General features: G+C 38.4%; 1 protein-coding gene across 3 annotated transcripts; it reads left to right on the top strand.

Moving 5' to 3' along the window:
* The first annotated feature begins 703 nt into the window (after positions 1-703).
* On the top strand, positions 704-16,526 carry clgn (calmegin). Of its 3 annotated transcripts, none has more exons than XM_026941317.3 (15): positions 704-811; positions 5,669-5,839; positions 6,002-6,075; positions 6,476-6,534; positions 7,508-7,649; positions 8,296-8,377; positions 8,467-8,659; positions 8,925-9,114; positions 9,293-9,406; positions 10,598-10,754; positions 11,068-11,283; positions 11,683-11,799; positions 12,159-12,327; positions 12,647-12,771; positions 14,517-16,526. In XM_026941317.3, exons 2-15 carry the CDS (start codon positions 5,669-5,671, stop codon positions 14,598-14,600), a joined length of 1,893 nt encoding a protein of 630 aa, XP_026797118.2. In that variant the 5' UTR covers positions 704-811; the 3' UTR covers positions 14,601-16,526. The 3 variants fall into 3 exon arrangements, with proteins under 3 accessions (XP_026797118.2, XP_053088587.1, XP_034158523.1); XM_053232612.1 differs by lacking the exon at positions 704-811 and adding an exon at positions 1,923-2,130; XM_034302632.2 differs by lacking the exon at positions 704-811 and adding an exon at positions 1,925-2,130 and having other exon boundaries at positions 12,650-12,771.
* Positions 16,527-16,539: the final 13 nt, after the last annotated feature.

The raw sequence follows: 16,539 nt of genomic DNA, 5'->3' as shown, positions 1-16,539 counted from the left end.
GACACTGCAGGGTTTGATCAAGATCTCATTTTGACTTTCAGTACTTCACAATAATATTTCATGATTGTGGATTTCATGATTACATAAATCTAACAAACTCTAACAATCTAACAAGTGCATAAACTAATACACAGGAGTGTTTGCTTTTGATTTAAGAATTCCAGCACAAACTTTAGTATGATCAGTTATCATAACCATGTTCCTGAACATAACAGCAGATCATATTGTGAAACACTACTGAGGAAACAGTCGGGACACATGCTTTAACTTGACAGCTCTATCAAGGCTACTGCACCATCTGTCTGCACCCACTCGCTGGAAGCTTTAACTCACATGAGAGACAAGTGAGAGCATAAATATTTTCTCTTCTACATCACGATTCTTAGTGTGGACCACAGGCCTGAGCTCAGCTGTTTCAACGTTTCATTATGTTCAGCAGCTCGAAACGTTTGGAGTGGGAACAAACTTTGCATCTGACTAATGGTGTGTTCTGAATTTGTTGTGTTTTCCATGCTTATTTAAAAACTTGTTATATGTGGGTTAATGTAGGCATATAGTTTAAAATCTGTGTGGATTTCTTCTGGGTTCTCCTGTATCTAGGTTTCCTGTAAGTCAGTGGTCACCAACCCTGTTCCTGGAGATCTACCTTCCTGAAGACTTTAACTCCAACCATAATCATGGCCACCTGAACATCTAATCATTGCTTTAAGAAGTTCTTGATCAGCTTGAACAGGTGTGTTAGATTTTGGTTGGAGATGAGACCTGCAGGAAGGTAGATCTCAAGGAAGAGTGCTGGTGACCACTGCTGGAGGTGAATGAATAATAATTTAAAGTGCACACAAACATTTTATTTTATTTTATTTATTTATTTATTTATTAATTAATTACATAAAACTGGAAGCCTGTACACTACTCTCAAAATGTTTGTTTCAATGAAGTGGAATGTAGGGGAAACCAGCTAGAAGTCTTAAATGTGTATAACAACGTTAAAACAGTGACCTGAGTATAAAAGTGGCTTGTGGGATAATTAACCTTCCATCCAGAGGAATTAACAGATGTACGTAGCAAGATACTACATACCAAATGAGAACAATACACCAACTAATGTGAATATATTCTTTCTTAGGGACTAAATACATGTATTTAAATTAGCCTCCCTGGCTTTCCACCCTTATTTCCACCAATCTTATTTCAGTGGTTGCACTGACCTTAACTCTTCATACAATTTCCAGAAAAATGACCATTCTCACCATTTTTTTTGTGTGATATGACTAATCATATGGCAAAAAACATATGGCATGTTTTGAAAATACAGAATTTTGTATGCCTAGAAAGGTGAAAGGTCTCTGGAAATGTTTGTGTTAAGGCAATCTGATGGGGCTTTCTTCATGAATTCAGAAGATTGCTATTCAAATTAAAAACATAATTGCATAAGTTTGCCTTCTCTTGTTTCTTACAACTTATTTAAGAGATGTTTAATATTTTTGTTGTAATGCTCATAGATATATAGTGAATTTATTTGTGATATACATTTTTAAATTTTGACAATAATAATAATAATAATAATAATAATAAAGGTCAAAATTTAAAGATGTATATCACAAGTAAAAAAAAAAATAATAATAATTATTATTATTATTATTATTATTATAATAAAGGTCAAAATGTAAGGATGTATATCACAAGTAAATAATAATAATAATAATAATAATAATAACAAATTATTACTATTATTATTATTATTATTATTATTATTTCAACATATTCGTCGCAGCTTTTACCATATATTTTAACTTTTATTTTGACATCTTGAAACCGGAAATGTTAACGGAAAAGGCGGGCGCGAGAAGCTGAATCTCAAATTGCTCTCTATGTACCCCGAAGTGCGCTACATAGGGTGCGGAGTCAGTTATTTTATACACTACATAGTGCACGCATGTAGCGCGTAGAGGGTCATTTGGAATTCTGTTTTTTGTCTTGAAGCTCTGCGCCCTGAGCTCTCTGCTCCATTTCTGCTGTCACACACTTCATTCAATGCAGTGGGATTAATTGAAGCGAAGTCGGTTATTGTATCAGGCTGTTTTGTGGCGTGAGCGGAGACTTCAGGGGGAAAATATTCGAGAGTATAAGGTGAGTGAAGAAGCGGTTAGTAGGAAATGGTGCGTTTGCTGTGAATAAAATCCCACAAATCGGTTAACGGTAATTGTCATCTAGCTAGCAAGGTGGTTTAGCATTAGTATGAATATTTAAAATGTAAAATATATGTTTTTATCATGTTCTACACTCTAAATAATCAATGCTGCATGGTCTAACAATTTGCCGGAGGTTTTAGGACCTCTCTTGTCTTCTTTTTTTACCTGAATTTCTACATTATAGTTTAAAAAGACCATATATTTGTATTAATATAGCGAAGGTTCTCGTGCAGCTGCACGAGAGGTTTACTAATGAAACAACCTAAATCCGGTTATAACCAGTTATGGCCAGATTTGAGTAGAATCTGCCAGAAAACTAAGCAAACCGTTAGTATGTAATAAAGAGCCGTTAACACTGAAGCGTCCCGTATAACATCATATAATCCTCTCTGTATGCATACTTTTGTACTTAATGTTCATAACTCCAAACTTCCTGATGTCGAAAAGATAGTGTAACCTTTAAAAATACTAAAAATAATATGGAAATGTATTGAGAACAATTGGCTTTGCTCGGTGCAGAGGTGAATAACGGTATTGCTAGCTTGCTAACTATAAACGGATGACTAAGATGACTAAGCTAGCTCTGTTAGCCTGCTGTGTACATGTGAGGCATGCTTATGTAACGTATTTGAAATAAATGTGGCGTAATTAGGTTTGTCTGACACGTTTAAATATAAGAAGGGAACTTCAGAGCACCTTTCTTTTCCTTAAGAGAAGAGGCGGCTAATCCAACGGCTAAACTGAGGTTAGATAAGATAACTCGAGTTTTAATTTCTATTCGCTGTGCCACCTTAAGTGATTGCAGTTACCACATTGCGCCTGTAGAGGGCACTCATTAGTCTTTCTAAACCATGTGGAGTACTTGTGATGTACACCGATCAGCCATAACATTAAAACCGCCTGCCTAATACTTCAAGTGCGTTCAAGTCCTCCTGGGAAATTCGTATTTACGAGTTGGGAGGTCGTAATTACGACATCAGGTGTGTACAAGTCACTTTGGGGTCAGAGCAAGATGGCGGTGTACCTTCTCTTAATTAACTACAAAAAATACAGCAAGATTTTTTTTTAACTCTACTTCTAGAAAATGAAGAACAAAGAATGTACATCAGGTGTGTTTTGCTTTTTTATGTTCTTAATCAATTTACGAAGCCGCTGTAAACTTTGTCATTACATATTATATCGTAATTGTACAAAGGTATTGTATTTTGTGCAGGCAATTAGCTTGTTTTATTGCAAATAAAAAAACCTGACTGACATGTCACTGCTAAATACCCGTTAAGTTTCAACAAATTTACCGTCAACTACAGACTTTACGTTCATTGATTCCACCATGTTTTCTTACTGACACGCCCCCAACTCGGAAACTCTGATATCAAAGAAAATCCAGAGTAAATACGATCTTTCGGACATGACTAGAACGCAACAATATTGTGTAGGTCCCCCTTGTGCCGCCAAAACAGCTCTGACCCGTCAAGGCATGGACTCCACAAGACCTCTGAAGGTGTGCTGTGGCATCTGGCACCAAGACACCAGCAGCAAATCCTTTAAGTCCTGTAAGTTGCGAGGTGGGGCCTCCATGGATCGGACCTGTCTGTCCAGCATGTCCCACAGATGCTCGATTGGATTGAGAGCTGAGGAATTTGGAGGACAAGTCAACACTTTGAAAGCTTTGTCATGTTCCTCAATCCATTCCTGAACAATTTTTGCAGTGTGGCAGGCCACGTTATCTTACGAGAAGAGGCCACTGCCATAAGGGAATACTGTTGCCATGATGGGGTGTACTTGCAACAGTGTTTAGGTTTGTTGGGAATGTTTTTTGGTTCACTGGTTGTCCTTCCTTTTGAACACTTTTGGTAGGTACGAACCACTGCATACAGAGGAACACCCCGCAAGATGGAGATGCTCTGACCTAATCCTCTAGCCATCACAATCTGGCCCTTGTCAAATTTGCTCAGATCCTTACGCTTGCCCATTTTTTCCTGCTTCTAACACATCAGTTTCAAGAACTGACTGTTCACTTGCTGTCTAATATATCCCAGCCCTTGACAGGTGCCGCTGTAATGAGATTATCAGTGTTATTTACTTCACCTGTCAGTGGTTTTAATGTTATGGCTGATCGGTGTATATACCTTGCACAAATATTTTACCTGCCTTCATTATTTTGTTAGTACGGATTGAAAGGAAAATACTTTACCTAATAATTGTTTGAATCATTCATTCATCTTCAGTAACTTGTTTTATTCTGGTCAGGGTCACAGTGGATCCAGAGCAGAGAATACACTAGCTTGTATGGCTGAAAGTTTGTGTACACCTGACCCATCACACTTATATGTGGGCCTTCTCCACACTGTTGCCACAAAGTTGGAAGCACACAATTGCCTTGAATGTCTTTGTGCTGTTCTGTGTAGCATTACAATTTCTCTTTGCTGGAACTAAGAGGTCCAAACCTGTTCCAGCGTGACAGTGCCCCTGTGCACAAAGTGAGCTCCATGAAGACATTGACAAGGTTGGAGGGGAGGAACTCGAGTGTCCTGCACGGGGCCCTGACCTCAACCCCACTGAACACCTTTAGGATGAACTGGAACGCCGACTGCACCCCAGGCCTCCTTGTCTGAGATCAGTGCCTGACCTCACTAATGCTCTTGTGGCTGAATGATCACAAATCCACACAGCCACCCTCCAAAATCTACAGGAAAGCCTTCCCAGGAGAGTGGAGGTTATTATAACAGCAATGTTGGAGTGGAATGTTCAACCAGCACATATGGGTATGATGGTCAGGTGTCCAGAAACTTTCACACACTCTCTTAACCAATCCACCTGCTGGCATGTTTTTGGGATGTGGGAGAAAACGTGCACAGACATGTGGAGAACATGTGAAGCTCGACACAGACAGTAACCTGAGCTCAGGATCGAATTGGGAACTTTGGAGCTGTGAGGCAGTGATGCTACCTACTGCACCACTGTGTCACCTCTGTTTTTCTTCCTGTTTTCTTTATCAATCTGTGCATATTTTAATATATTTTTGGTGTTAGTACAAACTGGGGGAAATACTTCTCTATATGCGCCAAACATGGCTGTAATATGACACACATTCAGCGTAACTAGAAACTGATTTGATTTATACAAACAAAAGACAGCCAGGAAACCACATGTGAGGAAACAAATAGCATATCGTATTTTAAGATGGTAGTCAGCCAGTGTGTTCCATACAGTAATGGACAGACATTCGTTTAATTTGAAAAAGTTAGCAGTGAGATAGAGATCAGATCATAGACTATTGTGACTTTCTGCAACATGTATGTTATAGTATTCTGTATTTTTATGTCTTATTGTTCATATCCTGTGTGCACAACATTATCATTGTTGGGTAACAGGGATTATTTTAGCGTTCTTGTGAGTATGCATATATGATCTAATGTTGAGCACTTGTATCGCTGCGTCTCTCTCTCTCTTTTTCTTTTTCCTTTTGGGTTTAGATGAAGCTGAGGTGGAGTTGGACGTGTCTCCTGCTCCTGTCCATCGCTGTGGTAACATGGGCCCAGGAGGATGAGCTGGAGGATGATGAAGAGGCACAGGTGGAGGATGGAGAGGTGGACTCCGAGGACGACAGCAGTGAAGTAAAAGCTGACGCTAACGTCTCTTTCCAGGTCAGAGGTCAATAAGGTTTATGTTGTATTACTATGGGTGTTGCAGTTGATTATGTTGCATATTACATATTACATTTATTAATGATATACATTGTAAATATGCGTTATGTAAAAGGATATAGACTGTATATGATCACATGACCTGTTTGTATATCTACGCAGGTCACATATAAGACCCCTGTACCCACTGGTGAAGTTTTCTTCTCTGAGACTTTCGACGATGGATCTCTCAGCAGGTAATGTGTGGCCTAGATTTGACAAAAAAAAAACAAAAAACTGAGTCATCCATGACCAGGAGTCCAAGAGTATGTAATTAGCTTTGTTCTCTTGGGGTGGGAGTGATTGATGTTCTCTCTTCCCTGTTAATCAGAGTGACGGTATATAAACACGTGCATTTGTGAACCCATGCATGAGGAAGAGAGCAGTTTTCTTGAAAGTGTGTTCAGTTGCCCTGTAATGCAGCAGGTTGAAAAAATGCAGAAGCAAATGCTAGCCTTCACCATCCCTGATTGGTCGCTGTTGTGTGATGGGGAGAGCTAGCTAGTGGGTGGGAATTGGCTAAGTCACTACAACTGAGGAGAAAAATGTTCTGTTGAGGTATTTGAATATTGAAAATGCTCTGTTTTTGTTGTACAGCTGGTTAAAATCCAAAACAGTGAAAGAGGATGCAGATGAGGATATTGCTAAGTATGATGGTGAGTTTTCAGTGTATCTCTCTTTTGCCAGCATCACAAAAATACTGCTATATTAAAAGAATACTTCTCTGTTCTTCAACATGATCTCTATCCATCACATCTGTAGCATGTATATGAACATAGACGACAGTTTCATCACATTTTGCTGTCTTGAGAAAAGAAACCAAATCCTGTTTAGTTGAAATTCACTTATAACGAATGTCTAAGGGCAGTAGTTGTATTCACTCAAACGTTCTTAAGCAATGAGGGTCTTAGGATGAACCAGACATGAGAAATGCCTAAATTTGGGTGAGTAATTCAAGTTACTTTCGCTTTCCTGAAAGTTTTGTAGAAACCATGCACCAGCAGCCACGCATAACCGTAATCACATTTTTTTTTCATATAAAAAATTAATGCCATCACTGAAAGGATGTATTAGACAGATTTAGAGCTTAATTTAGAAATACCCTTGACTGAAGAATTAGTACAAAGTGCTTTTAGGTTTCAATTATGAGTGAGGTTGATCGCTGCTACGACGAGCATCTAAAAGCCACTAATAGGATGACGTAAAAAACTCACAAGACAGCTACAAATACAAATGAATCAAGTCTCAGATGTGCCCCATTGGCTATCCTTAATTCCAGAATTAAACCACTTTAAGCTGCCTACACTTTGGCAATTCTTATTTTTATGTATCTAATTTATGTCTTTTATTCCTGCCATATGATTTTTTTAATTTTGCTCTTATTTATGTGTAGCAGTGTGAGATGCCTTAATATAAATTATGTTTGAAATGCCTAAATGAGAGAACATTTCAGCTAAATCTAAGATTGTCCTCCTACCTTCTTAAGGACTCGTGTTTGAGAGCTTCATTATTTTCTTATTTAGATTTTTTAAAAGAAATGAGGAGGTCAGATGTCATGACAACACACACATAAACTGTAATTATCACATGGTGCATTTCCATAATGTGTGCTATACTCTTTGATTTCAGGCAAGTGGGAGGTGGAGGCTCTGAAGGAGAACAAAGTACCTGGTGACCTGGGTTTGGTCCTGAAGTCTCGCGCAAAGCATCACGCCATCGCAGCTCCTCTCAACAAACCATTCATCTTCAAGAACAAACCACTCGTGGTGCAGTGAGTGAACTTCCTGGTTACAGTTCCCATAGCAACCTGTCACTGGGTTGGAATGAATGAGAGATTGAGCTAAGTGGTAATAAGATGGGGGGGTGCGTGTGGAATAAGGGGTTGAGGGAGAAGTGGAAGGGAGAAGGTTGAGTCATTAGGAAGCCTGTACCATCTGACAGAATCCTGCCTGCCACCCCGGCACCATATAATTGTGGATGATTTATGGTTCTCACATCAGGAAGAGCACAAAGTAGATTTTGTGCAACAAAATAAGATGAAGACAAAATGCAAATGAAATATATTTGTTAGTTTATTGAAACATAATGCAATATAATTCAAGACATGTCAAAATATGTATCTGTGAATATTTGTTCGTTTTCTGAGTGCATTGGGTATTATTAAAAAAAAAAAAAAAAACTATTGTTCAGGCTGTCTGGATTTCTGTGACATATAAGTTAGCCAATTTATATCAGTATTATGATACTATAACGTTTGATTTTTAACCGATTCCACAACATGACATGGTCCAGTTTAGCAAAAGCGTTACAGCTACTATATTTATTTATTTATTTATTTATTTTTGTGATTGAGCATTGTTTTCTTATATTTGCATATATGTCTAATTCATACAAGTGATTGTCTCAATCTATATCAGGTATGAAGTCAATTTTCAAGATGGCATTGACTGTGGTGGTGCTTACATTAAATTACTCTCTGATACCCCCAACCTGGACTTGGTAAGTGCGTTCAGTTTTAAAGAAATTATGCTGTAACTTGTAGTTTGGATGGATTTGACAGATTGTTACTCTTCAACCTGGAATTACAGGAGCAGTTTCATGACCGTACACCATACACCATCATGTTTGGGCCAGATAAGTGTGGAGAAGACTACAAACTGCATTTCATCTTCAGGCATAAAAACCCTTTGAATGGAGATTTTGAGGAGAAACATGCCAAGAGGGCTGACACAGACCTCAGAAAGGTGTACTCAGACAAGAAGACTCACCTCTATACACTGGGTGTGTGCTTTCAGCTCATTTGCTGTCATGTTATACATTCATTTATACTGTAAAGTCTGTAGGGATGGACAATGTGACAATATGCTATTGTCTTTATGAGAAATTTCCATGTCTGCGTGTTTCCATAAGAGGGTTTTATATAATTATAGAGTCTGTTAAATTAAAACTGCACAGTACCAAGTAGTTATTGTTTTGTTTTACAGTGTAATTACTTACTATGATTTGTTAATTTCTGAGTTTTTGCATGTTTGTTTCTCTTGATCAGTTCTGAACCCAGACAATACCTACGAGATATTTATTGACCAATCCAGTGTGAGCAAAGGAAGCTTGCTGACTGACATGGTTCCACCTGTAAACCCTCCTAAAGAGATTGATGATCCCGACGACTCTAAACCAAGTGACTGGGATGAGAGAGCTAAGATTCCTGACCCAGAAGCAGTCAAGCCTGATGACTGGTGAGGTTATAAATTTTGAAGTTGAGAGAAAGGAGATGATATTTGTGTATTGAAGGGTTTGTCTTTTTGCTGTATAAACCATTTAGCCACCACATACATTTTTCTCTCTCCCTCTGCCCTCTCCCCTCCTCTCTCTCTCTCTCTCTCTCTCTCTCTCTCTGTCTCTCTCTCTCTCTAGGGATGAGGATGCCCCTGCAACAGTGCCTGATCCTGATGCAGTGAAACCTGAGGGCTGGCTGGATGATGAGCCTGAGTTTGTCCCAGACTCTACAGCTGAGAAACCTGAAGACTGGTAAACGCTCTGCAGTAGTAAAAATCAAATTATATTAATAGTAGTTCAAAACTTTTTTTTTTATATATACTGTGAAAACATAAGACAGTTGAACAGAATCAGTAGTTACTGCACTTTGCTTTTACATTATTTAAAGGCTGATTTATACTTGCTTTTAACTACACGTACATGTACGCAGAATGGCTGCCGTGCATATCCTGTGGTCATTTGGCGTTTTGCTTGCGTACATCCTTATAAATTAATGTGACGCCTCTGAGTGGTGCAATACCAATGTAAATAGTGGCGGCAGTATAGCACCATGTAACACTGTCCCCAGCTGAATAAAAGCACTAATGTCCTGTCTTAAATCGCTTACTTATGTACTACTCTAGACCATTATTGAGTACTAACACTAACGGTTTTCCCATTACAGTTAGTGTTTGAATTTTAAACCTATCAAAAGGTCTGTTTGAGTACCGGTGTTCTGGATTTTCTTTTCTTAGCAAATATTTTGAATGTACGGTGAGGGTTTTTGATTTGAGACTCAGATCATGACAACAGGCATGCCTACACCAGCATGTTATAAAGAGAAATGGAGCTCATCAGTCTAATTAGTTTAATGTTAATGTGCATGAAATTGCTAAACATTACAGTTTGACTTGGAAACCAGATGGACAGATGTTATGTCTCTGACATGCCATCTAGTAGAAACTGCTTTTAAAAGATAGCTAAGTCAGTATGTGAACAATGCTGCTTGTGTAGCAGCTGTGTGAAGTATATTTGCACCTTAAGGTCGTAGAAAGGCAACGTGAAGAATCTGCATGTGTTTTTTTTTCTTTTTTTTTTTTAATAATTGAAAACATTTTAGGTGTGAGTACTCCTTTATAAATACATGCACGCGTGCATTGGCCCTTTACTGCATACTTTGGAGGCATTTCTCACACTCAGGTGCTTAGCTGTTATTGTGGTTTGCCTGTGTAGGGTAGAATGGTCTATTCATTTTAATGACCCCTGAATCATGGTTCATAAAGCTCTGTAGTTGCACAGAATTGAATATTCTTGTCATCCACAAGATAATTCATGACTGCAGCACAGTGTAGAGTTCTAATCCGGTTAGAAATCTGTGTAATTGCTATCTGTTTCTACCAAAACCAATAACCATTTGGTATGTTTCACAGAGGAACTGATGTTTTTTTTGTTTTTTTCCCCCAGGGATGAGGAGATGGATGGTGAGTGGGAGGCTCCTCAGGTTCCTAACCCTGCATGTCAGACTGCTCCTGGCTGTGGCGAGTGGAAACCTCCCACAATCAATAACCCCAAGTACAAGGGTAAATGGAAGGCTCCGCTCATAGACAACCCCAACTACCAGGTACTACTGCATTATTAATATGCTTATAATATGTTATAATACATGTTATAATAATGTTATTGTGTTATTATTAACTCTAAGATTTCCAAATTCATACATTAAAATGTCTTGCTTTAACACAATTTAAAAAAATTGTGAAAATTGCCATATTTGGTTATATATTGCACATATACACACAACTAATCTGTGAAGAACAGGGTTTTAAATGCATGTTGAATGTATTATTCCCTCATACACACACAAAATAAACTACAATTATTTAAATGTGTGCTGATAGTCCTGTAACTGATGGCAGTGATCTGTGTGAACACAGGGTGTGTGGAGTGCACGTAAGATCCCAAATCCGGACTACTTTGAAGATCTGGAGCCGTTTAAGATGACCCCATTCCGGGCTGTGGGATTGGAGCTGTGGTCCATGACATCTGACATCTACTTTGATAACTTCATCATCAGTGCAGATAAAGAGGTGGCAGACCGCTGGGCCGCAGATAGCTGGGGGCTCAAAAAACTGGTGGCTAGCGCGAATGAGGTACGAGCACATGCACACACAAACAGCCTGATATCTGGTGACAGAAGATTTGAACTGCCATTGAAAAGAAAATGAGGAAATTAATGTTTACATAGATTTCTGTCCTGCTGTTATACAAACAATTTATATTCTCTCACTCTTTGTTTCTCCCTCCCTCTTTGTCTTTCTCTCTCTCTCATACTCACTCTGTGTCTTTCTCTCTCTCATACTCGCTGTGTCTCGCTGTCTCTCTCCATCTGTGCTTTTCTCTTTCTGTGTCTCTCTGTCTCTCTTTTGCACTGTTTCTCTCACTCTTTGTCATTGTTTCTCTTTGGCTGTTTCTTTCTCTGCCTCTCTCTCTGTCACTTTCTGTCTGTCTGTTTCTCTCTATCTGTCTCTGTCTCTCTCTCTCTCTCCCAGCCGGGGGTGTTTAGTCAGTTGGCATTGGCGGCAGAGGAGAGGCCGTGGCTGTGGATAGTCTATATTCTGACTGTTGGACTGCCTATTGGCCTGGCTGTTCTTTTCTGCTGGCCTAAGGTGAGCACTCAGCGTTAGTGCTGGATGATATAATACAGATATCATGATAAATTTCATCACCGTACACTTGTGTACTTTTATGACATTGACCACTGACTCAGCTGTTACACAGAAACAAGCAACTGATTACATGTATCAGTTATTTCATCTTTCTGTGTTAAATGATTTGATAAATTTAAAATAAAAAAATGAAATGTAGGGAAATATAGTGGTGCTGTAAATGCTAATTATTTATTATTAGCTGTCATATGTTTTGATTGTTTGCCATGTTTCTTAATTTTAAGCAATTTATTTACCTTCCATTGCTGTTCATTTTCTTCATCGGTTCTGACTAAAAAGTGTATTTCTGTGTCCTGTAGAAGTCTGAGGATGATTACGTCTATAAGAAAATCGATCCACCCAAAAGCGAAGAGGTAAAAGAAGAAGAAGAAGAAGAAGAAGAAGAGGAGGAAGAGGGAGAAGAGGAAGAGCAGGACAAAGAAAAGCAAGAGGACACAGTTGAAGCAGAGGAAGCTGCTGATCCAAATGGTCAGTAAAGAGACAGGATTTTTTTAATTCGTGTGTGTGTGTGTGTGTGTGTGTGTGTGTGTCTAAGTAAAAGGGAAAATGTACTGAAGGTGCCAAATCTCTCTCAAAATCATTGGACATTTAAATAAATATAAATGTTCTGACGACAATTTTAAAAGTATAGGCAACATAGTATTATGTTTGTCTTTTTCTTTAGCTAGCGAGCTGACAGTAGCAATTTCAGCTGGCGGTTAATGCTAATTTATTCAACATTCAGATAGGCTTCATTGCCTGTATGTTATTCTTTCTAATCCCAGTCATTTTTCTCTGTCTGGTTCAGCAGAGAATGCAGGGAGAAGTGAGGAGGAAGGTGAAGAAGCTGAAGAAGCTGAAGGAGAAGCTCCAGAGGAGGAGGAAGAGGAAGAGGAAACTAGCAAATCGAATGACATGCCTTCAGATGATGAGGTGAAGAGGATGTCATATCAGCTGGTTAATTTTAATCCTGGAGCACATCAGTCACTAATTACTCACCTGATTCAACTAAAGTACAGATTCCCAACCCTGGTCCTGGAGAAACCCCTGTCCTGCACATTTTAGCACACACACACTTCAACTCAGGAAGGGTTGTTAATTAGCCGGTTAGTTGAATCAGGGGTGTTGGGAGCAGGGAAAACACTAAAATAAGCAGGACAGGGGTTCACCAGGACCTGTGAGCTAGCTAAAATAACCAGCCGAGTGCATATCTTAATGTCACCAGCGGTTTGATTGATGAAAGTATTAGGCCATTGTTATACTTTATGTAAGTATGTGAATGTGTGTATGAAAGGTTTGTGTTCACCTGTGTAATTTGTGTGCATCTGGAAGATTAAATGTGATAGTCACTAAATTGCATGTCAGGGTTACACATTCCCTGTTTCTAGAGTAACCTATCCTGCACTTTTTAGTATTGTCCCAACACACCTTACAACACACCTGATTTCACTAACCAGTTAATTAATACCCTTTTGTAAGTTTAAGTGGGTGTGTGTGAGCAGAGAAAACACTAAAATGTGCAGGACAGGTTGTACTCCAGGACCAGGGTTGGGAACCTCTGTCATAACCTGTATCAGATCTCAAAGTTTGACCTTATACATAAGTATTTGGTTTTTATAATCTAGAAAATACAGACATTAGAAACATATGTTTATTTTTATAAGGAAATTAGATTAAAATGCTTGTGATTCTGTGGCTGGGAGTCCAAGAAAGCAAAACTGGCTATACTCTCTTGCACCTATCAATCACAGCAATCTGTGAGCTCATGTATGTGGAAGGGGGCGGATAGCATTTTCCTCCGAATGTGTTACGCCGCTATGAAAGATGCAGCTGGCTGGGTTCACGTGTCTCGGAGGAAGCACATGAAAGCCTTCACCCTTCGGGCTGGTAGCTGTTGTATGATGGAAATTGTGGGTGGGAATTGGACTAAATTAGTAAAAGAATTGGGGTAAAATAAAAAAATGCATGTACACAATATACCCAAAGAGACCATTCACACTTTGATGTGTCTTCGGTGATTCTGATCACAAGTGGACAGCGTTAAATACAGGTATTATTGAGGTTAAATGTGTCCTGTTTTCTGATCACTTGGAGCATCTGAAGAAGTGGTCGGGGATGCATGTGGCCACATTACATTTGTGGTTTAAATTTGTCCTCATGCACCCCCAACAACATTAAAAGGCTGCGTAATCACCAGAGTTGCCTGGTTTACATGTTCACACTGACTCGAGCGGCTTTTGAAATGCCCGGCCATTCTGTTGCTACACATAAATGTTTTTTTTTTTGTTTGTTTGTTTTTTTGTTTTTGCACGAGCTTTTTGTAGATGTTATATTAATTAAATCCTTTTTTAAAACACGCATAGTGGCCATGTGAAGTCTCTATAAGTCTTCTCAATAAGCTGCATTCAGTACTAAATAGGCATTTTTTTGTGAATTGCTCTAGTTATTCTCAAAGCTTTTCTTTATGACAATATACATAATGTTACAAGACAATTTTAGCACCTTGGCGAAAGAACTGTTTAAGGAAATATTAGTGGTTCATGAATACTGTATTATGTTGCGATTTATCCTTTGACCTTGAGGACAGAAAGTGAGGAACACTACTGTACACTAAACTAAACCAGCTATAACAAGTTTATTGTTGAATAAATGTATTCATTTTAATGTCCTTCCCGCAGATGAAGGATGCTGATGAGGGGATTGACAGCGCTGGAGATGGACAGAAACAGGCTGTGAGAAAAAGAAGAGTACGGAAGGACTGAAGGGCCTGTTTCCTATCCTTTCTCCCTGTTCCCTTCTCTTTCTCCTTTTCTTGCCCTCTCTGCCTCTCTAAATGCTGCATGCCCCTGGCTTTGTGAAGACCACAGGCTCCACCCCTCCACCGGAGCTCCTCCTTCTCTTTCTCTTTATCTTAGTCTTCCTCTCCACCAGTAGTTTGGGTTACTCTTTCAGTTTAGTACCAATGAAAACTCTGCTGTATTTCCTCATGAGAGGACTGAACAAGTAGCAATGAGACCAGATTTTACAACTGACTGTGCACGTACTGATATGAAGGGTAAGAAAGAAAGATGCATTTGGAAGGAACTAATTTCAAATCCGACATTACGTCATGTTTGTGATTATTTCAAAAAGTGTTCTTTAACTTATTTAAAAGGAGTTAGCGCCAGTTTTGTGTGTTTAAGTTATTGCGTTTTTAGCTTTATTGCTTAAAAGAAAGTGCACTGAACATATTTATTATTTGTATGTTGCTTAGAAGATGAGTTTGATGTTGGAGATTTTAAAAATCTTGCGTTCTGTAGTTATCACTCTTAGTTTATAGTGAGGGAGAGTTTGACTTGTAGAATCTGAATCTGTTTTCGCACAGCATCTGACAAGGCTTTGTGGTTTGGCAAACTAAAGACGTGATATTTTAAACATGGCCAATGTATGTAATCATTCTCTTCAAACGTTCAGTTAGAAAGCTCATTATTCTACACAAATATGATGAGGTAGAGAAGAAAATGCAAGCAAAGCTAATGTGAGCAACTAAAATGTAATTTCAGACTCCAGTGTAATCACGTGCGGACCAAAAGAATCCAGTTGCAATCAGCTTTACTGTTTAATGTAATAGTTTGGCCAAAAATGAAATGTACATCATTTTCCCTTTAGCCTAATAGCGGCATTGCAGTTTTCAGACTTTGTGTGTGTAATGTTTATATTTATATTTATATATATATATATATATATATATATATATATATATATATATATATATATATATATAAATACACACACACTTTTTTTTTAAAATCTCAACCACCAGCACACAATTTACATATTTTCCTATGGGAAGTGGCAGAATGCATCTACTATTAAAACATGCTCAGTTTTTTTTTTTGTGGCACAGTTGAATGCTTTAAGTGTTGACCTTTTCAGTGCTTTTTTTTTTTTTTTTTTTTTTTCCCTTGTCTCTCACAAGTTGGGGGCAAATGAGCAAAACAAACATGAAGGACAGGGTGCTAGAAAAATGAGCCTCACTTAAATGTTAGTGAGTGAATGTAAGGAGACGCATAAATCAAAAAACATTTAATACTTTATTCCAACACTGCAATGTAACTAAAAAATAACAACTCTGTTTTTGGGACAAATATGAAATCCCACTTTAACTGTGGCTGCATAGAGTGAAGTCTCACAAGCAGCTCAAATTTTCTTGATTTTCTGCCTTCAAATCAACAGCATAGACAAACACCCTCCTCATCACCAGAGTTAAACCAATTTCATCTGCATTAATGATAAATCTAATCTACATAAGCAGCTAGATGGTTAGGTAGCCAATACCTGCCAAAACTGGTAAGAGCGTTGTTATACTGAGTGTGTGCATCACAAGCACCCTTCTTCTCTTTTCTTTTCATATTAGCACAAAAAGCACCCTTAAGAAGGTAACACATCTTCGCTAAGGCATCACGTTTGGGATAAGGGGAATACAGTGACATTTCATTTTTGTAACCATTTCTTTGAGATAATTTGTGACTATAGCCATCGGCACACAGAATGATTCACTGTGAGCCCTCATCTATCACACAGGATACTTTCAGCTTACTTACTCTGTATTGTTTTTCTGGTTTCTGTCATGCAAGAAATGCTTTTAAGTTACGTTTGTTTGTTTGTAATCTGAACACTGCAGTTGGAAATAAACATTTAATACAAAACAGTGTGCACAAA

Source organism: Pangasianodon hypophthalmus, chromosome 3 (assembly GCF_027358585.1).
Source record: "Pangasianodon hypophthalmus isolate fPanHyp1 chromosome 3, fPanHyp1.pri, whole genome shotgun sequence".
Taxonomy (NCBI): domain Eukaryota; kingdom Metazoa; phylum Chordata; class Actinopteri; order Siluriformes; family Pangasiidae; genus Pangasianodon; species Pangasianodon hypophthalmus.
The sequence above is the reverse complement of the archived record's forward strand: the minus strand, read 5'-3'. Positions and strand labels throughout refer to the sequence as shown.